The sequence below is a fragment of the Protobothrops mucrosquamatus genome, unplaced genomic scaffold (genome assembly GCF_001527695.2).
Source record: "Protobothrops mucrosquamatus isolate PMUCROS unplaced genomic scaffold, P.Mucros_1.0 scaffold1310, whole genome shotgun sequence".
Classification (NCBI taxonomy): Eukaryota; Metazoa; Chordata; class Lepidosauria; order Squamata; family Viperidae; genus Protobothrops; species Protobothrops mucrosquamatus.
The window spans coordinates 177,391-204,883 of NW_015387511.1; the positions used below are offsets into that span (position 1 = coordinate 177,391).

Below are 27,493 nucleotides of genomic sequence, written 5' to 3' on the forward strand. Positions count from 1 at the left end.
CCCCCCCCCCGCTTGTCCGCTATTTTTTGGAAGCAGACCTGGCAACCCTACCCACACTTGTATTTAATTCCCCCCCCCACAAACATTGGAAAGTCATCCAGTGTTATAAAACTTGTCAATTCTAGGGTTTGTAATAGCTTAAAAGCAGTTTGCAAGCAATTTTCAAAAGTGATTAGAAAAGGAAGTAGTGAACTCAGTGTCCTTTCACATCATCAACCTCAATTTGAGCAAGATGGCTTATTCCCTAATTTCCCAGAATTCTAAACTTGCTGGCGATTGTTGTCATGTAATGTCCTCACAGGGAACAACTATCTGGGGCATTTGTGGGTGATTTCAAATCATCTCCTTGTCTGGAGAGGAATTACAAAGAACTGAGCTGTTTGTGCTCTTCTGCCCACCATTTCTTTCCTCACAATGGAGTTACATTCTCTTTAATTTTCCTTTCATTTCCAAAATATCCAAAGAGCTTTTTTTGTTATTTTTGTTACCTTTTAAAAGCCTCAGTTCATTCTGAGGTTTTTTTTTGACAATTCTTATAGTTTTTAAGATTCCATTTCATATAACCTTTTAATATTGTCTTTGCCAACCACATTCCACTTAATATAACCATTGCCAAGGTTTATCACTACTGCTGGTCCTCAGAAACAATGACAGAGCAAAGTCTTCAGGCTCTTTCTAAAGATCAAAATGATAGGAGCAAATCTACATTCTGAAAGATGATATTCCAGAATGTGGGAAATGTTTCCCCCTCCATTTTCTATACATGCCCCTGTATTTCATTGTAAAGATATGCTGTGCATAACTTAATTCATTTGAACAGTTGTTTTGACTATGGGACAGTTGATCGTCTCAGTATACTGAAAAAGTTAAGTTGACCTCTCTGTCTTTTGACCTAGAAAGAAATCAGATCAGTTGATACAAAAGTTGGTTACAAGAAAATCAGAGCAATGTGATTACAATCACAATTGGTTTCTATTGCTTTCTCTTTAGAAAATGAGCCTACAAACTCTTCATACATTGTTTGCTGTGTGTATTTTATCCTTCTAGATAATGGCATCACATCCACGCAGAGTTCGACTGAAACCCTGGCTAGTAGCTCAAGTAGACAGTGGAATGTATCCAGGTCTTCTTTGGCTTAACAGGGATGCAAAGCGATTTCAAATTCCTTGGAAGCATGCAACTCGACATAGTCCTCAGCATGAAGAAGAAAATACCATTTTTAAGGTAACTGAAAAACACAGTTCTATTAGTATGCTACATAATAGAATGGGATTGCTCTCTCTCTCTCTCTCTCTCTCTCTCCCTCTCTCTCTCCAATGGATTGAGGATGAAATTAATAATAGCAAAAGTAGTATACAAATAATCTTACGTTTGCTGTTCTGTAGCAATAAAATGCTTTATATGTTCAGAGATGCAACCTGATGGAGATGTATGCTGCTTTGTTTTCATAAGCAGGACCACATTCTGATCTGAAGTCCTAGGTGAAGAAGCATGCATGCAATACAAAGACATTTACAGGGAAAAATGAGAGGCAAAGTAATATACAAAACACAATATATTCAAATAGGGTTTCAGATAATTGGTAGATAAAACTCTCTTCCAATCAGTCTTATCTTTGTCTACCTTGAGTACTTTGTGCTATAGCAGAACTAATTTCCCTGGTGTATTGTGGTTATCAGATTCAAGGTTTTAATTATCTACTTTTCACCTCTTCACCTCTTTATGTTTGCGTTCTTGTCACTTGTCGCTAAAGTTCCTTATCTTAAGCATCTAACTTTTTTGGGAGTTAGCCTCATTCAACTCTATTGGATTTTCTTCTCAACATTTTGCTGAGGATTATATTCACCTGGATTTTTTAAAAAATGTACATTTGTTCTCATGAAGTACAGGTAATCCTCGACTTATGAACACAATTGAGCCCAAAATTTATGTTGCTAAGTGAGAATTTGTTGTGAATTTTGCCCCATTTTTTGACTTTTCTTGCCACATCTATTAAGTGAACCATTGCAGTTGTTAAGTTAGTAACATGGTTGTTAAGTGAATCTGCTTCCCCATTGACTTTGCTTGTCAGAGGGTTGCAAAAGGGGATCACATGACCCCAGGACACTGCAACCATCATAAATATGAACCAGCTGTCAAGCGTCCAAATGTAAATCACGTGACCATGGGGATGCTATGATGGTCATAAGTGTGAAAAACAGTCAAAAATCACTTTTTTCAGTGACATTGTAACTTTGAACGGTCACTAAATGAACTATTTCAAGTAGAGGACTAACTATAAATTTTAGCAATGCATGTACTGTATAAATGCGGAAGATTTTTCATGCAACCATTTCTGACAATCTTATAAAGAGAAATAATCAGGGAATAAAAGTATTTGTTAATGGTTTTTTTTGTTTGGTGTAGGTTTTCTCTTTTCTTTTATTCTAGAAGATTGTGAATTAATTTTATCTAGTGAAACTTGGAATTCAATTCCACATTTAAAAAAAAAGAAATTGTAAACACTGAGTTGATTTGTTTTAACACAGTCGGGTATCTTGTTAGAAATAGCTTGAGAAAGAAAATAGCTAATGGTTTTAAGACATTTGTGTCTCCTAGAAAGGTAAAAGGAAACAATTGCCTGTTGCAGAAAGTATTTATTGCCTAGGTGTATCTTATAGATGAGAGTTTGTTTGGCAGCACAATTCAACAGAAGCTGGCATAATGGCAACACTTAACTGACGTGATGTACTTTGCTCCCAGGCGTGGGCTGTGGAAACAGGAAAGTATCAAGAAGGGGTTGATGATCCTGATCCCGCAAAATGGAAAGCCCAACTCCGCTGTGCTCTCAACAAAAGCCGTGAATTCAAGCTCATATACGATGGCACCAAAGAAGTACCAATGAATCCAATTAAAATTTATGAAGTATGTGACATCCCACCATCCCTGACGCCAATCATTAATCCTGGTGAGACACATGTTTAAAGAAGCATGGAGCTAATCCTAAACTAATTGTCTTATTGGGAGTGAGGCTTTCTAAATTACTAAGGTTTAAGTGAATACAGTAACTATATTGAACAAGCATCTCAGTTTATCCTTTGTGTTATTTAACTGACTGTACTTCATACTGTACATTTTACATACTTAGGAATTTACTACATATATGGTAAAATCTAAATAGCTGAGCTTCCTTTTTAAAGCCAAAATTGATCAAAAACTTTAAAGTTCAGGTACATCCTGGCAAGGATCCAGAGTAAAAACATGAATTTTGGGTTTTGGGAGGTCTAGTTTTTTTATGCATCTCTGATCGTTGACCGTGGGTTTCTTTTCCCTTCATTTTGAACTGAAATAAGGGCACCATTACAAATGCCCCTATTCTAAAAAGAGTGCTACATTGGATGGCATTTGTTAGGAACTTTGGTTGCACATTTCCTGTTTGCTAAACAGGGCTTTATCAGCACATGGCTAGAAGAAATATAGTATCTTGGGTTAGTTGTTGAATCTGAAGGGCCAATAAATATTTGAGAAAGCAAACTTTCTTATCTGCCATGTACTTTCTAACACTCTAGCTACATAGTTCAAGGAAAGACATTAAAGTATTCTCCCGAAACCCCCAAACTCTAGGAGAACTGCTTTATGCCACCAGATCTGAACTGAGAAACAAAAATGAATTTTGGATTTCACAGACTCTCCCATGTTTGGAAACCAACGAATATTTAGCATAAGAATTCCAAAGATTGAATTACTCTGCAACACTCTCATAGGGCTCCAAAAGAGGAATTCCATTTTTTCCTCTGTTTTGTTTAAAATTAGAGTGTTAATTACTTTCTAATTTTTCAATTCCTATATTTTTTTCCAGGTTCCACCGGTTCAGCTCCATGGGATGAAAAGGATAATGATGTAGATGATGAAGATGAAGATGAATTAAATGAGTCTCAAAACGTAGCAATACAGGACAGTTTTCCGTTTCTTAATATCAATGGTTAGTAGATTATTCTGACATACGGTTAATGAAACTGAACTTAAATGTATGTTTTAAACACTTTTTTTGTTAATGTTGCACTAAACAACATTTTTACAAATGCTTCCTCAAAAGTTTATCTCTAATGCAACTAAATTAGCATGCAACATGCTACAGAGATATAACTTATATTTAGCACAAATGGTACATGCTGCTCTCCCTGGTAAATATTTTCATCCTGCTTTTTGTGTATCTGTTAGATACTTAATAATAAATGCAGGTAAGTGTATGTACTTATTGAGATATTTTTGCATTTCTGCAGTCACTTAATCTGACATTAAGTGGAATTCAAAATCTTAATTATTAACTTGAAGTCTTTCTATGTGTGTGTGGCATAATCTTGCTTTCTTTGCTTCATGTCTCTCTGATGTAAGGCAAGTTGGATTTTAAAACAAAGGGCACTCCCTTGCTGCTGAGAATTTATTTTAATTGGGTTCCTGAGGATTATGACACCAAAGCTTTGGAATTAATGAAAGGGTGGAATAAGTTATGGCAATGGTATCTGCTCTACAGGAATCTGAACAACCGCTAGATGGCAACAGATACAGAAAAATCAAACCTTTTGTTGTTATTTGCTGGTTGTCCAGATATTTTATAACCCTAGATAAGTTTATGCATGCCATATGGCATCCACCACTGCTATTTGAAACAGTATAAGAAGACTAGACCACAGAAGGTTGTTTCCATGGAGGCATATTGTCCCTCCCACATACCCACATACACATTGTGTACCATAATCTTTTGGAAGAAGGTAAATTCCCACAGGATAGCAGGGACAGACACACCTTCCTGGCAAAGGCAATATGTAACAGCTTTAAAAGTCTTGGAATTCCCTGGAGCTAAGTTCAGGTTTTTCAGGTTTTAATGTATCATTGGTTCAACAAATATCTCTGCATTAATTTCCCAGACTTAAATTACATTTTGATGGAGCTATTTTTTAAGTTTTCTTAATGTACAAGTGACACATTTTATTTTTTTCGTATGCTTTGCATCTAAAGCTTTCTTTTCTCTTTTGTTCTCTTTTGGTCTAGAAGAAACCCTGACTTATGCTGTAGAAGGCTTTATAGATGATGACCAGCCCTTAAATTGCACTTGGAAGCCTACTAGGAGCCAGTGCAGCCGGTGGGGCAGTGGTGTTACATGGGTATAATGAGAAACACCAAAACCTGCCTGCACGGCTACATTCTGGACCAGCTGTAGCTTCCAAATGCTCTTCAAGGGTAGCTCCATGTAGAGTGTGTTACAGTAATCCAAACAGGAGGTGACGAAAGCTTGATTTAGAGTACCCCACAACTGCGGTAGGTGTCGCTGCATACCTATGCTGCAAAAGGGTTGATGGGTAAGCATAGGTTGCAGATGGCTGCAGACAGGCTGATGCGCACACCTCCCAAATCCCAACTGTGCATTGTGTGGCGGTGCACATCCTGCATGCTGATTGGTTGATACAAATTCCTGTTCCGTGCTTTGCCTAGCCAGAATGTTAACATTTGCAGTTGTATAAATGCAGCAGCTATGCAACCATCTCTGAACGACAGACACATACATTCCCTGACATGCGTGACAGAGGCTCTAGGCATGAGTCACCATTAAGGCCTCCCAATTCAGGAATGGGTACAATTGATGCATAAGATAAACCTGTGCAAACTACTATCCTTCACTTGGCTGACAGTTCTGGGAATTATAGGCCAAAAGTGTTAGATTGCACTATCTCTTATTAATACTTACCAGAAGAAAAGAATACAAGCTTTAATTTAGATTATCAGGTTAGATGAAAGGGGAGGTAAAATTCCAATAGTACAAGGTTAATTGCATAAGGAAGTCTAATGAAACCTGCTTGTCTGATATGATTGAATCTCTTTATAAATATTAGGAAGCAGTGGGGATTACATAATTACATTTCATTTATTTTACTTAGATTCCCCAATGGCTCCTGCTAGTGCAGAGACCTGTAGCCCTGAAGCTGTGTGGCCAAAGAATGAGCCTGAAGATGTGGAGATGCCAATGCCTCCTGCGCTGCCAGCTCTACAGCATGATATGTACAGCTCTCCTGAACTTTGGATTAGTTCTCTTCCTAGTAAGTCTTTTTGGTCCAGGAGCCACTAGAATAAATAGAGGACAAATCATGCACTCTTTTGTTTGGAAAGTCTTGTGTTCACCTCTAATAAATAAGCTGCATTTCTGAAAGACTTGTTGAACAAATGCAAAAGTCTTGAGTTCACCTCTAATAAATAAGCTGCATTTCTGAAAGACTTGTTGAACAAATGCAAAAGTCTTGAGTTCACCTCGAATAAATGAGCTGCATTTCTGAAAGACTTGTTGAACAAATGCAAAAGTCTTGAGTTCACCTCTAATAAATAAGCTGCATTTCTGAAAGACTTCTTGAACAAATGCAAACATTCTTCTGCAGTTATTATTCAAATTGGTCTGGGCAGGAAATAATTCTGATTTAAAATTGGCATCAGCTTGTAAAAGAAACCTGCATGGGGTCCTCGACTTATGATCACAATTGAAACTTTAATTTGGTTATAGGTTCTTGCTGTTATTAAGCGAGATGCCCATGTGACCACTTTGGTCCATGATCATCACCTCAGCACTTACAGGTGCAATCGTTAAACTGAGCTTGAAGACAACTCAGGTGGGGAATGTCTTGTGAGGCCCAGTGTAGGGCATGCACAAGCTGGGGCACAATGTCATAGCCTGGCCCTGTGGTGTGGTATTTCTCAGTAGAAGCATGGGGCCTAGGCCTGAAATAGAGGCTCGGGTCTTTTAGAGGCCTGAAATAGAGGCTCGGGTCTTTCAGTAGCTATCTGCTACTGCCCCATGTTTAAATATCAGCCAAAGCGCTGTTGCTGTCACTCAAAAATGCCACCTTACACTGTTCTCCAAGGCACAAAAGCCTTAGGAAGTGGCATGATTGCCACTATTGCCCAGTGCTCCTACAGTAGCTATCTGCTGCATGCTGCTTGCTTTCAGAAATGTATGTCCTACTGTTGAGAGGCTTGTGCAGTTTATCCAAGGCATCTCCCAATTCCACCAGGCCTTCTTTCCTGAAGCCGTCTCCGAACTAGTGGAGCTTCAGAAGCCTTCTGAAACATTGGGTAAACTGCACAGGCCTCTCAACAGCAAAATAAAAACTGCTTAAGGTAAGCAACGTATGGCATATCCTCAGCAGCGCTTGGCGGCAGGGCAATTGTGCCATTCCCCAAGGTTTACACACCTTGGAGAATGGCACAATTGCCCCCACTGTGCATCGCTTACCTTCAGGCGTTTTTTTCCTGTTGTTGAGAGGCCCATGTGGCCTATCTGAGACTTCGAAGGCTTCCAAAGCCCTTTTGGAACTGGCTTCAAGGCAGTTTTGGGAAAGGCCTCTTGTGACCGGCAGCCTTGGCCTCTCAACAGCAGGAGAAAAACACCTGAAGGTAAGCGGCAAATGGCAGATTTTGGGGAATTCTGGGAAACGGGGGCAATCATACAATTCCCTAAGGCTTGTATGCAGATGGTGGCATTTCTGACTGGCAGCAGTGGTGCTAAGGCTGACATCAAGGCTTGAGGCAAAGGCAGCTGGCTGACTGTCAAAGGCCCTGGGCCTGTATTTCAGATGCAGGGGAGGGGGACATAGGCAGGTGGGACAGAATTGCAGCACTCTCATGGTCTCAAGGGCAGGTGCATCACCAAGCACCCACATTTTTATCATCTGATTGCAGGGGTGCTACAATGTTTGTAATTTCAGGCATAGGTCATAAGTAACTAGTTCAGTTCCATCATAATTTCAAACAGGTGCCAAACAAATGGTTGTTAAGTGAGGACTACTTATAGTTGAACACTGTTGAACTGTTGGTTAATGATGTTAGGATAGCTTGTTATTAATTGGGTAGCCATTATGCATAACAAGTGATTAGATTGTTGCTATGGGTAACCACTGGATTCATATAGTGGCAAGTCTTTTAACAGTAACTTTGCCATTATTTTACAATCAATCTGACTCCATAATTTGTTAGGATTTTGGTGGGTTTTTTTGTAATAATAGCAAATTATATCTTTTCTTTGCATGTACAGTACCTGTGGTCTCTCCTATTTTGTATTGATTTTATTCAGTTAGATATGGTACAATGTCATTATGGTTCCTGCTGTACTGCCTGATACATTAATAATGTATTCTTCTTAAGTGACAGATCTCGAAATCAAATTTGAATATCGAGGCAAGGAGTTTGGGCAGACAATGACTGTGAGCAACCCCCAAGGCTGCAGACTTTTCTATGGAGAATTAGGTCCTATGCCAGATCAAGAAGAACTCTTTGGGCCTATTAATTTGGAGCAAGTCAAGTTTCCAGGGCCCGAACCCATCACGAATGAAAAGCAAAAGCTGTTCACCAGTCGACTGCTTGATGTAATGGACAGAGGGTTAATACTAGAAGTCAGTGGTCATGCTATCTATGCTATCAGGCTTTGCCAGTGCAAAGTATATTGGTCTGGGCCATGTGCACCTTCCCCTACCACACCAAACTTAATTGAAAGACAGAAGAGAGTTAAGGTCTTTTGTTTGGAAACATTTCTAAGTGGTGAGTAGCTCTAATGCCTTTGAATCACTATCAATAGATAACCTTGTAATCTATGGATTAATACCATAAACTAGCCCAGCTAGGGCTGTATCCCTGTTAGCATTATAGAGTGGATACAGCTGTTTTTGTAGTTAGTCCTTGCTGGGTCTACAATGCATAGCTTATGTTTTCTATAAACCAGAAAATGTGAATGGATATTGATCCAATTTAATATACTCCATTAAAGCAAAGGTTTCTACCTATTTCCTTCTTTTTGGCCCAAATGGGTCTCTGGTATCATTCATTCTGTACATCTTCACATTATTGAAAGTTATGAAATAGTATGAGCAGCTACCTATTCTATTATAGTTCATTATTGCACTGATCTGGTTTTAAAGTCTAACTGAAAGCAAATGCCGTTGGGATCAATTGATACAATGGGAAGGATAGGATAGGATAATTGTTTCAAGTAATTACTTCAAATATGTCATTTCAAAATGCATATATATCTTACTGGACATTACCAATCTGTTCTTTTACCATAATAATGTAATTTATTATATACTCTCTTTTCACATTCTTCCTCTAAATTCAGAGTTAATTGCCCATCAGAAAGGACAGATTAGTAAACAGCCACCATATGAGATCTACTTTTGTTTTGGAGAGGAATGGCCAGATGGAAAATCAAAAGAGCGAAAGCTGATTGTTGTTCAGGTAAGAAAACAATTTATTGCAAAAATACTGTATGCTACTAGTCCCTAGTAGAAGAATGCAATTGCATCTATCATAGTATAGGTCTTCACCTAGAATGTGTAAAATCTGCTCCATGGGTTCTTTTGAATATGAGCAGATAAGGCGTGTAAAGAGCCAGAGCTGCTGGTCCCCCAGTGCACACATTTCATCTCTTATTTTTAGATTTTCTTCTATTGAACAAGATGATCTAAAGCAGGGGTCTCCAACCTTGGCAACTTTACGACTTGTGGACTTCAACTCCCAGAATTCCTCAGCCAGGGAGTTGAAGTCCACAAGTCATAAAGTTGCCAAGGTTGGAGACCCCTAATCTGAAGGAAAGACTGTTAATGTAAAGACACCTTTTCTCAAACCTTGTTTAATACAATTAAATCTGAGAATGAAAGTCAGGATCCACATTTCCTTTTCATCTAATACAATGAGGCTACTGATGTTCTAAAGTTAACTAAGAAAATGTAATGGACTTAACGAGACCCAATAAAATGTGACTGAAATGGAATTACTGATTTTGGGAGGGATATCTTTCCTGTTTAGTAGTAATAGCAGTGTACCTGAAGAATCAAGTTTCTAACATGTTTTTTTTAAATCTATCACCATCATTACAGGCAGAGTAAATAGTCAGAACGTTTTATCTTTTGACACCAATTCTTACTCAATTTGAACAGAACTAGCCTTATAAGAAATTTCCCAACAATTCAAACTAAAGACTACAAGTATTGTATACCAAAAGTAATTTAAAGTGACTACAACCTATATAGTCAGTGAATACCTCTGCTATTAACTAATTACCAAAAGAATAATTGTTTTACCTATGTATAAATGATTAAGGAGAGTCTTGACACATTGTGCCAACGATAATGTGCTAACCAGCCATAATGTGATTTGTCTATGTTATACAAACCGAAATATTATGTTTTCTGTATTACAGAACATAGGTAGAGAACTGTATGAATCTAATGATTGTGATTTACTCAGTTGTGAATCTGGCCATAGGGATCTACAGCTCAAGCAATCCCACAAAATTGTTATACAACTTTATTTCCATAAAAGACAGAGGCTTTTTATTCCTTTTTAGTATCTATCTGATATTATTCTATTGCTGTCTCTTGCTGCTATGCAAAGCACCTTTGCCTTGCTATGTAGGTGCTGGATCTGAGCAGGCTTAGCTTAAACATGAAACATAGTGTGGACTGTAGGAATTGCAGACTTGGATTTGCATTAATGAGTTAATGGAAATCAATCATGTACCCTAATGTCCTTGGAAACAGTTGTTTCAAATAGCTAATGCTATATAGCACAGGGGTAGGCAACGTCGGCTCTTTTACGACTCGTGGACTTCAACTCCCAGAATTCCTGAGTCAGCATAGCCGAGGTTGCCTACCCCTGGTATAGCAGTTGGTGCATAGTTGTTGATGCATTTGTTACTGCCATGGCTCCTCTTCATTGCTGCAGTGGAGCAAGGACTGTTTACTGGTGACATAATCTATAGTAGCTAATAATGTTTTGATAGAATACTACATGTCTATGGAGATTTTCAATCATCTAGGTCATGGTTGTTCCAAAGGTGCTTTTCAAAAGACAACTGGAGTTTCTTGGTTTGTTCCTTGAAAATGTTTCACTTGTCATCCAAGAAGCTTCTTGGATAAGAAGTAAAACCTTTTCAAGGGAAAAAAATCAACAAAGTCTAGTTGCCTTTTGAAAATCATCCTTGGGCTGGAACACTATCTTTCTTTTTCCATTTCGATGTTGCATAGAATGCTGATAGTTGCTGCATTTTTTTTCTATCTCTGTTCTGAAGTGTTTTCATGACTTTGATCTCAAAAAGCAAGTCATGTAAACTCTAAATGTGAACTTTGTGAAGCACTGAGAATCCTTCGAGATTGTGCTGGAGTGTAAATGTGATCAATCAAGAGTACATTTCTCAGTAGTCTTCACCAGCTTGAGCATTTGGCTTATTCTAGGTTCTCAGAAGAACTTTCAGGAATTGATCATCTTTTGTTAGATTAACAAGAACTTTCTTTTCAAACAGGTAATTCCAGTTGTAGCCCGGATGATCTATGAAATGTTCTCTGGTGACTTCACCCGCTCCTTTGACAGTGGCAGTGTGCGTCTACAGATCTCTATTCCGGATATCAAGGATAACATTGTTGCCCAGCTAAAACAACTCTACCGTCTGCTGCAGAATCACCAAGAAGGCTGGCCAGTGCAACCACCAAATATGCAGATGACCCCACCCCTCACAGCACAGTGATGACCCAGTCTTGGATAGACAAGCAATTGTCTGAATTCTTCAGTTCTAGATTGAAATTAATTGAAATAAAAACACTTTTAAATATTTCTTCACAGTGACATTTTAATGACAAATATTGATACACAATATAATCTGTCATAAATAATTTTGCAAAAGTTGATCTAGTTAAAATACACGTAGACAAGCATATTTCTCTAGAAATGTTTTCACTTTTATACATGTAACTATATAAATATAAAGTTTAAACTTTTCCTTGCTTGCATGTAATGCTGTGGTGCTTTTTAAAAAAAATATAATAATAAGTTTGACAGGAATACTTATTTCACTCCTCTATTCTTAGAGTATTTTTATAACACAGTTTAAATGCATTCTATTAATTCATGATTACTTTTTTAAAAAAATTACTCCTATTGCTGCTGCTACTTGTGAAATTTGTAACGAATATAAATTAAATTTTTCAAAATAATGATTTGATAATTAGCAGTAGATAGTTTGATTCTATTAGCTATTGTTTGTTGTTTTATTTCTATATAAATGAGAAAGTGCGTGAATTTTAAGCTGAAAAGGATGTTTTAAAATTAAAGTGACTTTAAAACCAATTGAAAACAAAGACAATAATAGATATTAAGTTTGGTAAAATAGAAGCTCTTTACATGTTTTTCTATGTTGAATGCTGTAGCCCAACATGTAACCTACTTGTACAAAGTGAAAAAATTGTTCAAGACAGCATGTGTAGGAAATTTGTTTTTTGTTTTTTTAAAAAAATGAATGTTGCCAAAATGTGAATACGCAAAATGAATATTGTAACAAAAGCTAATTCAGTCAGTTGTAAATATGGCACTTTTAGGACTTCTGGAGAAGAAATAGTGAACTGAAGACCATGGCAGAATGAAGAGCCAAGAAATAAACTGGCACTTTATAATTTTTCTCTGGATAAGGAGAGGAAATCACCTTATAATTTCTCCTGACAGCTGTTCTTCATGAGCAGACTGCAAGACAGTTTAGACTCTGGGAGATGAGGGAAAGCTATCTTTGTTCAAATCACAGTTGGCACCTTTAAAAGGTCACAGGGTATGCATTCTGCCTTTTCAAATCACTTTAGCAAATTGCTTTTTAACTGTTTTTCAGGAAAGTTAAAGGAACCTTTGGATTTACATGTTTTATAACACTAGGTTACTTTGCTTCAACTCTTAGCAAAAAATAGTTTTAAGGATTTTTTTTTTACTGAATAGCAAAAAGATAATTAGAATGCTCATTTTGGAAAGATACAAATGATCTAAAGGTCCAGATGGATTTGAAATAAAATTTTGGAATTATAAGAATTCTTCCCATGGAAAAATGAATGCTTAAAAGAATAGGATGAATCTTTGAAGGTTGGACACTAGAAGGAAATCACAAAGAATTAAATATTACAATTAAATGAGAAGTTAAGTTTGGCTTCTTACACAGAATAGAGCAAAATACTTAACATTGGGCATATTGAAGAATATTTTTGAACAATAGACCCAGAAATTAATTTTAAGAGCATCTGGCATTATAGACAGACTGTTTAAAAGATGTTATGGTAGAGCAGACATGTCAAACTCACGACATCACGTGATGTCGCGAAACATATCAGGACAGTTTTGCCATTGCCGGCAATGGGGTGGGCACGGCTTCCACGTGACGTGTCTGGCCCACGGGCCAGCAGTTTGACACCCCTGTGGTAGAGGAACACGTTTTATTGGACAAGACTGAGATTGATCTGAAGATGGATTTAAAAATGATAGGCTACAATAATGACATGGGAAAAGATCCTACACTGGACATATGAAACTAGAGGATGTCTTAATAATTAAAAGGGATACAAAAATAACAAGCCAAAAAAGTGGACTATATAATTTTCCTATACTTTATTTACAAAAGACATCTGTTAAAGCTTTGAAAAATTTTGTGAGAAGGAACAAAAAAAGAAAAGAGATCAAGTTCTAGGACATTTGAAGGGATTAAAGATGATTGTTAAAAGTAAAAGAAACAAATGTAAAGTTGGTTAGAATAGATACAGTTATATCTGGTAACCTTTATGCCAACCAGGACTTCATGACAAGATTTTAAGAATCTGTTTATAAATAAGGCATGAAATACGGTGAGAAGTTTATGTGTTGCATTTTAAGAGGTGATATGTTACTAAAATTGTTTATACTTGTGATTTAAAGGGGAAGCCATTTCTTTATATATATTTTTCTTTACTGTATTTTTACTTTTCTTTCTGTTATGCACTTTGTTTTTTCTTTTTCTTTTGTATTTTTATCTTTAATTGCAATGTTTAATTACAATAAAATATGGCAATTTTAAAATTGTAATTGTAGTTTAATTCTAGACAAGCTATGATGGAAAATGTATTTTCATATAGCACATCACATTGTGTTATCTTAGCATCAGATACATTTACATTTTTGCTAGCTAGCAGTTACATATACCTGAATCAAACCTACTTTGCATTCCAAAGATAATTGGCATTCTGCTTTCTACCAAGTATTTGTTTTGGAACTTCTTGTTTTGAAAATCATTTGTATATTAAAATGTTTTCATAGCTGCTTTTTCTACAATAAATGGAATAGTTGGAATATTGTCTGTTGTCTTACTACATTGCCTTGTAAAATGGCCTACTTTACACAAGCATTACTGATAGCATACATGAAAATGTGCACTTTTTTTGGATACCTACTTCCAACTTTTTCATGAATCCAGTTTGTGAATGGCTTCAAAAAAAAATCAAATAGAGATCAAATGAACTACCACCATGAGCTTACCACTCTTTCTCCCCTCCTATTTACTAAATAGTGTAGATGTTAGGGCTGCAAGCTGCCAAGAAACAACCATTAGATGGTGGACAAGAGTTAAACAGTTTAAACATTTTATAGCTAGTGAGTATCTGGATTTTGCCAACCCAGATCTAGTAGCTATAATCATTGTGAAATCAAATTTGTCTGAAATGGTATAGGGTCTCCTTCTTGAGCAGGGGGTTGGACTAGAAGACCTCCAAGGTCCCTTCCAACTCTGTTATTCTGTTTTCTCATATTAAACCTTTTTAATGAGCAAAGCAATAAATTACCATTTCAAGACTTCTCAAGTATCAACTCTAGAGGGTGGGGAACGAGCGACAAAAAGCAAAAAGACTGATAGAATGGCATGAAACTGAGACACAAATGCAGTGTGTACTGGCGGGGTTAGAAGCATGAAAGCACCGCGTGTGTGTCATCCTGATACAACCTTGATTGTTATCAGGATGGTACAATCCTGATACAAAAGTACAAAGGAGCAACTAAGGCCTGGAGACTAAATATATGAATGTTTGTAGGAGTTGGGTTTGGCTAGTCTAGAGAAAAGAAGGACTGGGGGGGGGGGCATGTTAGCAGTATTCCAGTATTTGAGAGGCTGCCACAAAGAGGAGGGGGTCAATTTATTTTCCAAAGCACCAGAGGGCAGGACAAGAAACAATGGATGGAAACTAATCAAAGGAGAGAAGCTATCTGGAACTAAGGAGAAACTTCCTAACAGCGAACTTGCCTTCAAACGTTTGTGTGTGCTTCATCACTGAGGGTTTTTAAGAAGAGATTGGACAGCCACCTGTTTGAAATTGTATAGGATCTCCTGCTTGAGCAGGGGGCTGGACTAGAAGACCTACAAGGTCCCTTCCAGCTCTATTCTGATTCTGATTCAATCAGTTTGCTGTGGATACCTGTGCTACACCCGTTTCTGTAGAGCCCGTGGCTGCTATTCCAGGATACTGTTCAAGTCAGGGCAAAATCAGCCCTTGCCGCAACACTTGTTACTGGCGATACAGGTGTTAGCTCTAGTGCAGTGTTTCTCAACCTTGACAATTTTAGGGCATGTGGACTTCAACTCCCAGAATTCCATAGCCAGCAATGCTGGCTGTGGAATTCTGGGAGTTGAAATCCACATGCCTTAAAATTGTCAAGGTTGAGAAACACTGCTCTAGTGGAGGATGAAATCCGCTTCTCCCTTCTTCCCCTCCCCTCCCGAACTTAGTACATCTCAGCGGGCAGCCTCGCTCTTCGCTCCCGTCTCTTTAAGGCCTGGCTGTTGGCGGTGAGAGCCAGCCTTTTCCTTCCGGTTTCTAGCTCTACGTTTGTTGCCTTCGCTCAAGATATAGGAAGCGGAAATGTAATTCGCTCGTGAGCGGAACCGAGTTTGTTTCGGCGTGGCCGAGACTCGCGGAGGTTAGTGGGGTCTATTCAGGAGAGAGAGAGAGGGCAGCCGGAGGCAGGTCGGCTTCGTAATGTCGCTTGGCGACGTCCCCTAAATGTCTGCGCTCTGAACTACAACCTACTTGCATTGAAGTCAGGGCACAAATGTAAAACGTATTGCTCAATAAAGCCAAGAAAATAGGGCGTAATGAACAGGTCCCATTTGGGAGCTTGCTTCCTTCAAACTTCAAAACAAAATTGATCTTTAAGCAGACCGAACGTTAAGAAATGTACACACGAGTAACCATTATTTAGATGGCGATCTAGCTTTTTGAATCTGGCTTTTACGTCCAGGGTGAGCGATGGGGAGATGTGGAACAAATGTAAGATAGCTTCAGTCTTGTGGCACTTATTTCAAGATTCGGGGCTGAGTTCTGCTGCGTGATCTTTATGGATCAGAGCCTGCTCTTAGTAAAGGGCCAGCAGTGGAAACATAAAATGGGACCAGGTGGCTAAGGAATGCAGCGGGAAGTCATCACCTCGTCATACAAAAGTTGGAATTAATGTGATTGAGCAACTGATCCTTTGCAAGTTGTGAGATGTACAACTCAAAAGCAAAGTGGGTGTTTTGTTATTTAAGCATATTTTGTTACTGGTTTTGCTTGGATTTTCTGATCCCACTTTGTAACAACAGCATCTCAACCACTGCCTCTAATATTTCTGTATTGTGTGGTATGTATCATGGGACAAGTTAGACTCAATGGTTCTCTCAGTGTTTCTGAACTACAACTTTTCAGATAGCACATGATAACAGAGGCTGGGAATTATAACTCTGTAGCATCTGAATGGGCACAGATCCTTTACTCCCAATTTACTCTTTCCATCAAGGGGAAAAATGAGCTTTTTCATAGTCTTCATTTTAACCAAATTGGTGGTGTGCACAATGGTGATATATAATTAATAAATATTAACTGTATGAACTGTTATGCATAAGGTTTATGTGGTACCATTTAGCAATACAGGAATACTGTATATGAGAGAATTATATCCTAAACAGTTTAAACAAAGATCAACACACTAATATTTGTCTCAGTGTAAGTTGAGAGGAAAAGCCAGTTTGATGTAGAACCTGTAAGTGTACAGTACTGTCAGGAGGCTGTAAGTACTGGAGCATAGCATCTTAAGCCAGTCATAGTCTCTCAACCCCAAGAAGCAAGCAATGGTAAACCACTTTCAATATCTTGCCAAGAAATCTACAAAGGCTTGTCCAAGCAGTTGCCAGGAATCAACAATTACTTGAAGGCATAAATAAAAAATAGAGGAGAAAGCTGATTAAACAATCATCTGGTTGCCCAGAGAGCATTCCAGCACCTATTTTCCCCTCTCCAGTCCTTGAACAGAGAAGCAACTTTATTAATTCTTATATGCTTTATATTTACAGTAACCAGTCTAGTTTATGATTTTTGCTATTGCAAGGCTAAACATTGGTTACTGTGAAAAAAAAATCCATCTGATTACTCTGATTTGAATGAGGTTTCACCCGTAGATGCAATGTGAAGCTTATCCCGACTGCAGTAAAAACTGAGCATTCATTCTCTTTTCTGAGAACTTTTCTGTTTTCTTTTCTGAATTTGGCATGTATAATTCTATATTACATTCTTGTTTCAGAATGAATTACATGTATGTCAAACTTTCCATTGCTCATTTCCCTCACATATCTTCCGTTCATTATTTCTTTCAGCTTACTTCAGTGACTCATTTATAAAAATGAAACTATTAATTATTTTTGTTACATCACTATGAATTGATGTTTTACTATTTCCTAAGGCCTGGCTGAAGAAGCAGATGTCTAAAGCCAGTGGACAATCAAGTGTTTCTGGAGTTCTTTAATAGAGTTATCTCTCTAATTAATGAGCTATAAATGGCGGAGCCATTGACACAACTGCTCATTAAGGCAGCTCAACATCATCTTAAAACTGGAAAGAAGAAAAGATTATCATCTTCAGCCTCCTTGAATGTAGCTGGGGAGGTATTGGCAGTAGCAGCTGGTTTAAAACCAGCTTTTCTGTATGATTACAATTCTGCTGGGACTTCTCAGATTCTGGACTATGTTCAACATCTTCAAACTACCCTTCAACTTACATGTCGGTTACATGTTCTTAATATAGCCGAAAATGTTCTAATAATCAACTTGGGACTGATGTGTTTGTGTCTGGAATCAGTCCTGCTTAGCAATAATGTCACTTTCATTGATGTTTCTGCTTCTAGACCATGTCCTACCTTTTGTAACTCAGAAAATGTGAATCTTATAAAAAGCCATCTGTCAGAAATATTGAATCATATTAAAGTACTAACAGAAGATACATCTCAGACAATATCTTCAAGTGAAATTTTTTCGACTGAATGGAATCTCTGTACTCTATTTGGTGTATTGCTAGGGTATCCAGCATCCTATAATTTTCCTACTCAGAAGAGTTCTGATAATTGTCTTACACTAATTCCACTGAGAGTGTTTACTGTTCAAGCCACATTTTGTATGGTAAACAGTGATTTCAGAGTTAGGTTTTATTCTTTCAGTATCCCAGAACTCTTGTATCCAGACATGAAAATGAACCTCAGCACATGGTGTGAAAAACTCAAGGATGCTTTTAAAGCTCAGAAAGAATTTGCTAATCTCTGCATTGCAAATGAGGTGATTGTTCTATCAGCAGTGGCCTTGTAAATATGAATCACAATTCATAGATAGATAACGGTGCTTCTCCACACTATTCTACTGATTTGTTTAAAAGCAATTTGGCAGCTTAGTTTTAAGCAATTATGTCAGTGTTTTTTTAAAAATGTGCACTTTCAGCAGCATTCAGGATATCCTTCATGCTTAAATTTCCCAGAATCTATTTCAGGTTAGCCTATTTTTCCAGAATATATTATTGAACAATCTATTCCAAATTCCAGGCAAAAAGAATTCTCCAGCTAAAATAGGCAATGATTTCAATTCCAGTATGGTCAAGTAATACTTAAGTAAATTGAGGAACTTAAGATTTTTGAAACTGTAAGAATGGTGATTGTGTCAATGGATATAGAGATCAGTGGTATATGGATAGGCATACAATCGATATTTGTTGCTTTGGTTTTAATAATAACAGTACAAAAACTAAGCAATACACAAAACCAAGCAGACAAACTCCTTCAGTACAATATGCAGTTAATTTTACAAGCATTTTAAAATAGAAATACTAACCATTTGAGATAATTTAGACTGCTATAGTGCAGTCAGTAGTTGGCAAATAAGACAAGGTATGTTCAAGGTGTAAAGTTGCTTAAATAAGATACCAGAGCTGTTACCATTATTACCATTATGATAGGAATCCAATGATCATGCTTTCTCTGAAAAAAGATAAAATGTTTAGAGATAGTAAATTGATTATAAAGTACACAGAAAAAACCCAATTACACCTGGTCATGTAGTGACACTTTTATTGTGCTTTCACATTGTTATTTTATTTCAGAGAAGCTTGTACCTCTATTTGATTAAAATATATGTATCGGAAGTAAAAGTTTTTTTCCCTCCCTCTACAATGGCAAGAAAGAAAAAATAAAACTATAGTGTTGATGCTGAAGATAGATGAATTATGACTCAATTTTATTCAGTGTGTTTTGGTAAAAAGATATCTTAAAAGCTACATTTCATAAACATACTACAGAGACACAAGATGAATCTTTCGTGCATGGGTCTTAAGAAAATTACAAGTGTATAAAGGGACTTTATTCATCATATTTCTACACATCTCACCTAAGTGACTCTGGCGGGTTATAATAATAAAAAAATATTTTTTGTACATGTTTAATTTAAAAATACCCAGTTTGTATATCCCAGGCTTTCTATGAAGTCTTGCTTGGCACCCAGTCTCTTTAATAGTAATGTAACATCACAATATCTTTATTTTTGTTGCATATATATGCACATTTATTTTTGAAACATTTAAGTTCAAATCCATGAGCAGGGTACCAAAATAAGAAAGGTGGACTATAACAGTTTTCTCAACCAAGAACTCTTTGGATTGGTTAGGATTTCAACTTCTAGATATGCTAGCATTGAGGTAAATTGATGGATTTATAGGAATTCTGGGCATTTGAATCCCAATTTCTGTAGAATGCCGAGTTGATTGGGGAAATCTGTACTGTATCTTTGACGATTAAGGTTGCAAGATTAAGTAGCACAAATGGAAGTTCAAAGCCTCTTACCTGGGCTTGCTTGTTTTGAGAGTGCTTGAATTCATCACGACACTGTTGTAAATTGGCAAGGCAACTGCTATACTCATTGTTCAGGATCTCTAGTTTATGACAGAGATCAGTGCACTGGACAAGAAAACAAAACATGCTTAAAATGACTGTTTTCTATATTGTTTTAATAAAATTTTTATGGCAGGGTAGGTATCATGAGCCCAAGAAGCCATCTGCCATTCCTCATTCCTATTTTTGCAGACCCCAAAGTTTTCTAAGATCAAGCTGCTAAAATTCTGCAGTATGTACAATTCTAGCTGATTTTATTTTAAAGAAACAAATAAAAGCTGCTAGTTAGATACAGCTTTTCCGAATTACTGTGAAATTATGAATATAAACATCTGTTTAATAATTTATGTTCTAGTTTTCCTTCTTCGTTCCACAGAAAATAGATCTTTATTTTCAGAAGCTACTGTACAATTAATTTTTTTTTAAAAGTATGTTTATACCATTTATTTTATTGTATATATTTAGAAAATTTATATTGCTGCCTAGTTGCATATGGTGGCTTACATAGATATAAAAACACCATATAAAAGAATAAAAAATAACAAGAAAATAATAAAATAATAGCCCCCCACCACACCACCCCAGCAACAACACACATTCAAACTAGCAGGCTCCATCCTGCTCTGGGTTCCCCTGGCAGAACCAGGTCTTCAGTGCCTTCCAAAAGAGTGTTAGAGTGGGGGCCAGCCTAATCTCGGGAATGATGTTCCAGAGAGAGGGAACCACCATAGAGAAGGCCTTTTGAGTTCCGCCAGATGTATCTCCTTAGGGGATGGGACCCGCAACATTCCTTGCATCCCCACTCTAGTGGGTCGGGTAGATGTGATCGGCAAGAAATAGTCCCAATGTACCATCCTGCCACATTGGGAATTATGCCTTACATTTGCCCCTGAATGCATCCCTATCAGTTTGTGTCTGTAAAGCACTCTTGGCATATTGCATACTGCCAGGTGAAAAAACTGGTTCCTGCTGACTCTGGGGGAAGAAGTTTCTTTTTGTGTCAAAATTAGCTGCAATGTATTGTATTAGAAAAGTCTTAAGCTTATGGCATTTTATTTTAAGGTTTCAATGTCACAGTCCCCATTGCGAGGCTTGCATTTCATTGGGAAACCTTATATATATTACAGAATTGTTCATATATTTTGGAATTGAGAGGGGCGAGAAGCAGTGAAGTTAAGAAACATTGGGGACGATTTGAAACTAAAATGGATACTAGCATGGAAGACCTTAACCAAGATGGTGTCACAGATTCATGTTAAGAGTCCAACCTTAATAGCAAAAGGAATAAAGGGATTGCGGATGTTAAATCCTTTCTTAATTTTAGCTTAAATTTAGAAGACTAGCTTAATTAGAGAACAGCACTTAAGGAGACGAATGTGACAACAGCCAAAGGTCTTATCAATACTGTTTAAAAGCATTCTATGTCATTCTATGCCAATGGTTCCTGATCTACTTTGAAAAGAGTTGACTCATGATAAATTGCTTGTGTTTTAACTGAATCATGGAAAGCCACAAAATCCACGACAATTGTATAATAAAATGCAAGATGTTTACACACCATCCTTGTCTACTTTGCATGTAACTACGTGCCAAACACCTCATGGGTGAAATACGATATTGACTGAAAATTTCTTTTAGGAGAACAATTTATTTTATCAGTTCATCTAAGTAAGAATGAATGAAAAGATGTGGAATAAATTTTTGGCAGAACACTAGTTATTTTTATGACATACATGCTATTTTTCTTGACCTTGTTCCTAATTGAGGGGATAGTATCAAGTACAAGTTTTAGTTAGCAAAATAACCAAAACAATATGGGCTTGATTCTCATATTTGATTTGTGATCAGGGAAAACGTTAGCTGTTTTGTTAACATAAACTAAAACTGAGCTGCTCTATTAGTGTTTGGATGTGAAAAATCCAATATGGGATCTGGATCAGTCCCTCTGTTCCACGTCTTTGCATATGATTAAGAATACATTATTATAGGATTAAGAATACATTATTATAATACAGCAATGATCAGCCTTTTCATACACAATAGGTATATATTGTCAACTGAAAGAGAATATGAGTTTACTATCAGTGATAAGCAGTTGGACATATATTTAGTGTAAGAGAAATTTGAAATAATGCATGTAAGAGATCAAATGCAAGATACTAGCTTGATGAGATATGAACTGATAATACAAAACATCATAGTTCCATTGTAAGATATTTACAGATAACAGTCTCCTAATGAGATCCTTTAATCTTATTAGCTGCTTGAATCACCTCTTCACCTCTTTTTTCTTAGCTGCAAGCTGAGATGTCCTTTTTTGCAGTTCTTCTCGCAGGCTACTCTCTTTCTCTGTCTCTTCCTCCTCTAATTGGACATTCTGCTTAGTTGTCACCCAACTGAGGACTTCATTGGGCACTGCGACAGTCTGCTCTATAAAAACAATGATATCAGAAACATGTCCTATGATATTGCAGGATGATTGCCTTGTTCAATAAATGCATGAATTAAAACCTCAAAATGAACTAAGGCTTGCAACAAAAGTCAGAAACATCAAAACTTATTTCAACATGTAAAAGAAAAAAAGTCAAGGAAATGATTGGTCCATTAATGGGAGAAAATGGATGGCAAGAAGGTAACAAGCAGCAGGAAGAAAGCAGAACTGTTTAACTCAATGTTTTGCATCTGTCTTTAAACAAAAGGAAAAAATAGTCCAATCTATAAAAAAAATTAGTGTAAAATGCAGATTAGGAATGCAAGTCAAAATAAGCAAGAAAATGATAAAAGAACATCTATCCACTCTAGACGAGTTCAAATCATCAGGACCAGGTAGATTACATCCTAAGATTCTGAAAGAATTAGCAGATGTGAACCACTGAACCATATCTTTCAAAGATTCTGGAGCACCAGAGAACTACCAGAGGACTGGAAAAGAGCTGATGTGGTCCCAATCTTCCAAAAAAAAAGGGGGGGGGAAGGGATCCACGAGACTACAGATCAATCAGCCTGACATCAATTCCTGGGAAGATCCTGGAAAAGATAATCAAGGAACAAATCTGCAAACATCTAGAGGCAAAAAAGCCATAACCAGAAGCCAAAAACAGATCATGCCAGATAAATCTTATTACATCCTTTGACAAAGTGATAAAATTAGCGAACCAGTGAAATGCTGCGGATATAATTTATTTGGACTTCAATAAGGCATTTGATAAAGAAGACCACAACCTACTACTTAATAAAATTAAAAAAAATGTGGGTTAGACAGCATCACCACCAGATGGATTCATAACTGGCTGACCAACTGCAGTCAATCTGTAGTGCTTAATAGAACTGTCTCTACATGGAGGGAAGTATGCAATGGAGTACCACCACATGTGTAAATATATCCAATATATTTACATATGTAGCATTGGTAGGCAGTTTGTTTTTATAAGGAAACTGAAACTAAAAAAAAGACAATCGACTATCTAGATTTGTTTATTTTATTATAGCTTTAATCATCACCAACAATAGTAATATAGATTATGAAATGAATACTACAAAGACAAAATAATAGAATAAGAGTTGGAAGGGATCTTGGAGGTCTTCAGATCCAACTCCTGCTCAAGCAGGAAACTGTATACCATTTCAGACAAATGGTTGTCCAATGTCTTCTTAAAAACTTCCGTCTTGGAGCACCAAATAATCCAGGATACAGTATCAATCTTGTATTGATATGGTTAGTGTTGTGTTACTGCTACTACTTTTATTAAATACAATAATTATTACCGTAAAATTAACAAGAATAATATTATTATTCCTATGACAATTCACTCATCTTGCTCGGGTTATATTATGCTAACCAGTTTAGCTTATTTTAAGTCTCACTTATGCCCTGCTTGAAAGTTATTCCACATTCAAAAGCCTAATGTTTTCAGTGATATAGGTCATTTTTATCACACTTAAGAAATCACTACTACATTCAATGATATAGCTGGTGGCTCTACCCTGACCTCTTTAAATGCACTAATGGCAGAGACTAATAGCTGTAAAGATGGGAATTTGCAGGAATTATATTCCCAAGTATTGATATATTGAGAAGAAACAAAAATAACAGCTTGAGACTTTTAATTCACAATACTCTCAAAGAATGTACCTATCCTATGATGATAGACCTCCAAGTTAATTATTTACCACTTTTCTCAGACAGCTTTACTTACTTTGAAGATGTTCAATTGTTGCCTCCAATATGAATTTTTGCCTTGCTTCAGTTTGCAGCTTGCCTGAAAAGAATAAGGAAAGATATATAATTTTCTGCAGTTTTTTTTCTTTTGCCTGAGCATTGTAAGTGGGAGATGGATTTAGGTCTAGCCTATAGAAATTTATATTGTATGATGTTTAAACACTGCAGCCCTGACATTCTTTTTTTTACTAAATCCAAATGAAGCAGCATTGTTTACCACATTAAGCAGAGCAACACAAGTAATTTTTGAATACTCTGGTGGCTCAAGAAACAAGCTGTACATTTCATTAAAAAATAACAAGTTTAACTTATTATAGCAATTGTATTGTTTATCTGAGAAAGTCAGACTTCAGGACTATCTGGTATATCTTTTATAACAGAGGTCCCCAACCTTTTGGGCACCAGGGACCGGTGCCATGGAGAAAGTTTTTTTCCACGGACCAGAAGGAGTGTGGTTTTGAATACTGCCTGCATCCCGAGGATGGAGCTTTACTTTTTTGTGCAGCCTGCTTGTTGGCATGCTGTGGACCGGTGCTGGTCCATGGACCAGGGGGTTGGGGACCCCTGTTTTATAAGATCAAACAATCACACAATACACCAGGAAATTACTTGCCTGGAAGCATTTACATTTCTATTTGTCCATAGCCAGTACCTAGCAGCATATTACTATAAAGTGATTTTGATTTGCAGGAAAGAGAGAATAATTCAAATAACCATTCTTCAATATTCATTCTAACTTTATTTATTTGGTTGTAAGTTTATTCATTTTAAGTTTATTCAGTTATTATTCAATATCTTACTAGTGTTTGAAATCAGTGGCTACCACCCCAGAAACAGCCAGTTAGTTTTAAATATTATACATAAAGTACATGGGAGGAAAAAAATCTTAAACTTTACAGACTGTCTCTTGTCCAAGGCCCTGATAAATTGTGCAGTTCTGTTTCAGTTCAGTTCAGTTTGTAGTATTGTATACATTGCACAATCTTGTTTTAATTGTTAAAGGTAATTTAAATGGAAGCTTATGAGATTTCTACATTAATTAATTCTACCACAATCCAGCTTCTTATTCTTGCTGTTGACTCTTTACCTTCCATTTCACCAAGATATTCCATGATGAGTCTCTTTTCTTCTTGCATATTATCAATTCTTGAATACAGACTTGCACACTCATTCTCCATGTCTTTTAGGGCTTGTTGAAGTTGAGAATTTTGAGTGTCTGACCACTGTAAGCATGAAATAAGCACAATAAGAACACTTGAGTTGCTATTATAAATCACATGAAAGAGTATTCAAGTGTTAAAACAGAAATAACATGACAGCTGTTTTACTGATAGATAGTTTAACATGTAAATGAGATGCCTGTAAACTTGATAACTAGAATTCTACCTCTTTGAAAACAAGTTTCTGGATGGTAGTATTGTATATCTGTTGTGTTTGGGGAAATGTAGCACTGATTACTTCAGATCCTTTCAATAACTTTGCTTATTTGACTAGTGGGTTTCTTTAAGGCATGATTCCCCCACTGTCAATTTTGCAGTTCCTTGGTTATTGCTGGTTTTATTTTAATTATGGATACACATGTTCTTGGCCATATGGCATTTTCAATATGTGTATAGTTGTTGCATTTAGTTTATCTTAGTTGTTAATGTTTATTTACTGGTTTGGCTGCTAAGTTGTAAGCTAATTGTATTGGATAGAATTCTATATGCTTTTGTAAAAGTGCATAAACAAGAACAGCAGCAACTTTGTTCCTATGTATTGAAATGATATGCTATTGTCATTAGGATGCTGGTAACAATTCACCATAAATAGGTGTCTGAGCCATGGTTTCTTTTTCAGTTCTATCACTAAAAACTGCTAACTTGACAAATGCTACTGTGAAATGAAAACCTGGAATATAGCCTCACAAGGAGGTTACCTGCAGTTTGTTCTCCAAGACATGCAGCTTGTTTTTGACTTCAGTGTGCTGGTCAGTTAGTTGACTCCAATCTTTTTTTAAGGTGTTAAGTTGATCTTTCCAGAGGCTACAGTCACCCTCGACAACAGTTAGGGCTCTCTAAGAGGAATAGCATCATTTATCATTAGTAAAGTTGACAAACATATGTTCTTGACAGTCTTGTTAAAAAAATGATTAGCTGTTCATTGTAAACATGGCAATTTTATCGTAAGTCTAATTTGATGTGATTTTATTGTATGTCTAATTTGATGTGATAGGAGATCCAATTGAGCAAAATATGTCAGAACATGATAGGCATGCTTATACATGTGGATAATTGGTCTCCTGTACTCTTCAATATCTTCATAATGACTTAGATTAGGGAATAGAAGGGGAACTCATCACATTTGCAGATGACACTAAACTGGCAGGAATAGCCAACACCCCAGAAGACAAGCTCAGGATCCAAAAAGATCTTGACAAACTTGAACAATGGGCCTTATCCAATAAAATGAGTTTTAATGTGGAGAAAAGCAAAGTTTTACATTTAGGCAGGAAAAATCAAAGGTTTAAGTGCAGATTAGGTGAGACCTGGCTCAAAAACAGCAACTGTGAGAGGGACCTTGGAGTCCTAGTGGACAATCACTTAACTATGAGCCAGCAGTGGCAGCAGCAGCCAAAAAAGCTTATACAATCCTGGGTTGTATAAACAGAGGCATAGAATCAAGATCATGCAAAGTATTAGTACCGCTTTATAAAACTCTAGTAAGGCTACACCTGGAATACTACAACCAATGTTGGTCACCATACTACAAAAAACATGTTGAGATCTTGGAAAAAGTTCAGAGAAGAACAACTAAAATGATCAAAGGCCTGGAGACTAAAACATATGAAGAACGGCTGCAGGACTTGGTTTGGCTAGTCTAAAGAAAAGAAGAAACAGGTGTGACATGATAGCAGTATTCAAGTATTTGAGGGGCTGCCACAAAGAAGAGGGCATCAAACTATTCTCCAAAGCACCAGAGGCAAGACAAGAAACAATGATTGGAAACTGACCAAAGAGAAAAGCAATCTGGAATTAGAAAGAAACTTCCTAACAGTGAGAACAATTAACCAGTAGAACAGCTTATCTTCAGAAATCATGGGTGCTCCATCATTGGAAGTTTTTAAGAAGAGACTAGACAGTCACTTGTCTGAAATGGTATAAGTTCTCCTGCTTGAGCAGAGGACTGGACTAGAAGACCCCCAAAGTCCCTTCCAGCTTCTATTCTATTCTATTCTATTCTATTCTATTCTATTCTATTCTATTCTATTCTATT

General features: G+C 36.8%; 3 protein-coding genes across 4 annotated transcripts in view; 2 read left to right on the forward strand and 1 right to left on the reverse strand.

Annotated features, from left to right (window-relative positions):
- Positions 1 to 11,928, forward strand: part of IRF6 (interferon regulatory factor 6) — a 20,259-nt gene extending 8,331 nt beyond the window's left edge. Inside the window, exons 2-8 of one of the 2 annotated variants that reach the window (XM_015821346.1) lie at positions 1,048 to 1,224; positions 2,743 to 2,947; positions 3,839 to 3,961; positions 5,916 to 6,074; positions 8,167 to 8,559; positions 9,134 to 9,252; positions 11,318 to 11,928. In XM_015821346.1, the coding sequence (XP_015676832.1) occupies positions 1,051 to 1,224; positions 2,743 to 2,947; positions 3,839 to 3,961; positions 5,916 to 6,074; positions 8,167 to 8,559; positions 9,134 to 9,252; positions 11,318 to 11,539 (1,395 nt within the window). In that variant the 5' untranslated portion in view covers positions 1,048 to 1,050 and the 3' untranslated portion in view covers positions 11,540 to 11,928. The remainder of the gene's footprint in view (positions 1 to 1,047; positions 1,225 to 2,742; positions 2,948 to 3,838; positions 3,962 to 5,915; positions 6,075 to 8,166; positions 8,560 to 9,133; positions 9,253 to 11,317) is intronic. The other variant, XM_015821347.1, reaches the window with a different exon arrangement.
- Positions 11,929 to 15,705: 3,777 nt separating this feature from the next.
- Positions 15,706 to 19,534, forward strand: CUNH1orf74 (chromosome unknown C1orf74 homolog). The gene is made up of 2 exons (XM_015821348.1): positions 15,706 to 15,762; positions 17,471 to 19,534. Exon 2 carries the CDS (start codon positions 17,651 to 17,653, stop codon positions 18,449 to 18,451), a length of 801 nt encoding a protein of 266 aa, XP_015676834.1. The 5' UTR covers positions 15,706 to 15,762; positions 17,471 to 17,650; the 3' UTR covers positions 18,452 to 19,534.
- Positions 18,984 to 27,493, reverse strand: part of TRAF3IP3 (TRAF3 interacting protein 3) — a 25,606-nt gene continuing 17,096 nt past the window's right edge. The window contains exons 10-15 of the mRNA XM_015821341.1: positions 26,157 to 26,294; positions 25,326 to 25,461; positions 24,216 to 24,278; positions 22,301 to 22,449; positions 19,972 to 20,085; positions 18,984 to 19,113 (exon numbers count right to left, since the gene is read on the reverse strand). Coding sequence (XP_015676827.1) covers positions 19,030 to 19,113; positions 19,972 to 20,085; positions 22,301 to 22,449; positions 24,216 to 24,278; positions 25,326 to 25,461; positions 26,157 to 26,294 — 684 coding nt within the window. The 3' untranslated portion in view covers positions 18,984 to 19,029. The remainder of the gene's footprint in view (positions 19,114 to 19,971; positions 20,086 to 22,300; positions 22,450 to 24,215; positions 24,279 to 25,325; positions 25,462 to 26,156; positions 26,295 to 27,493) is intronic.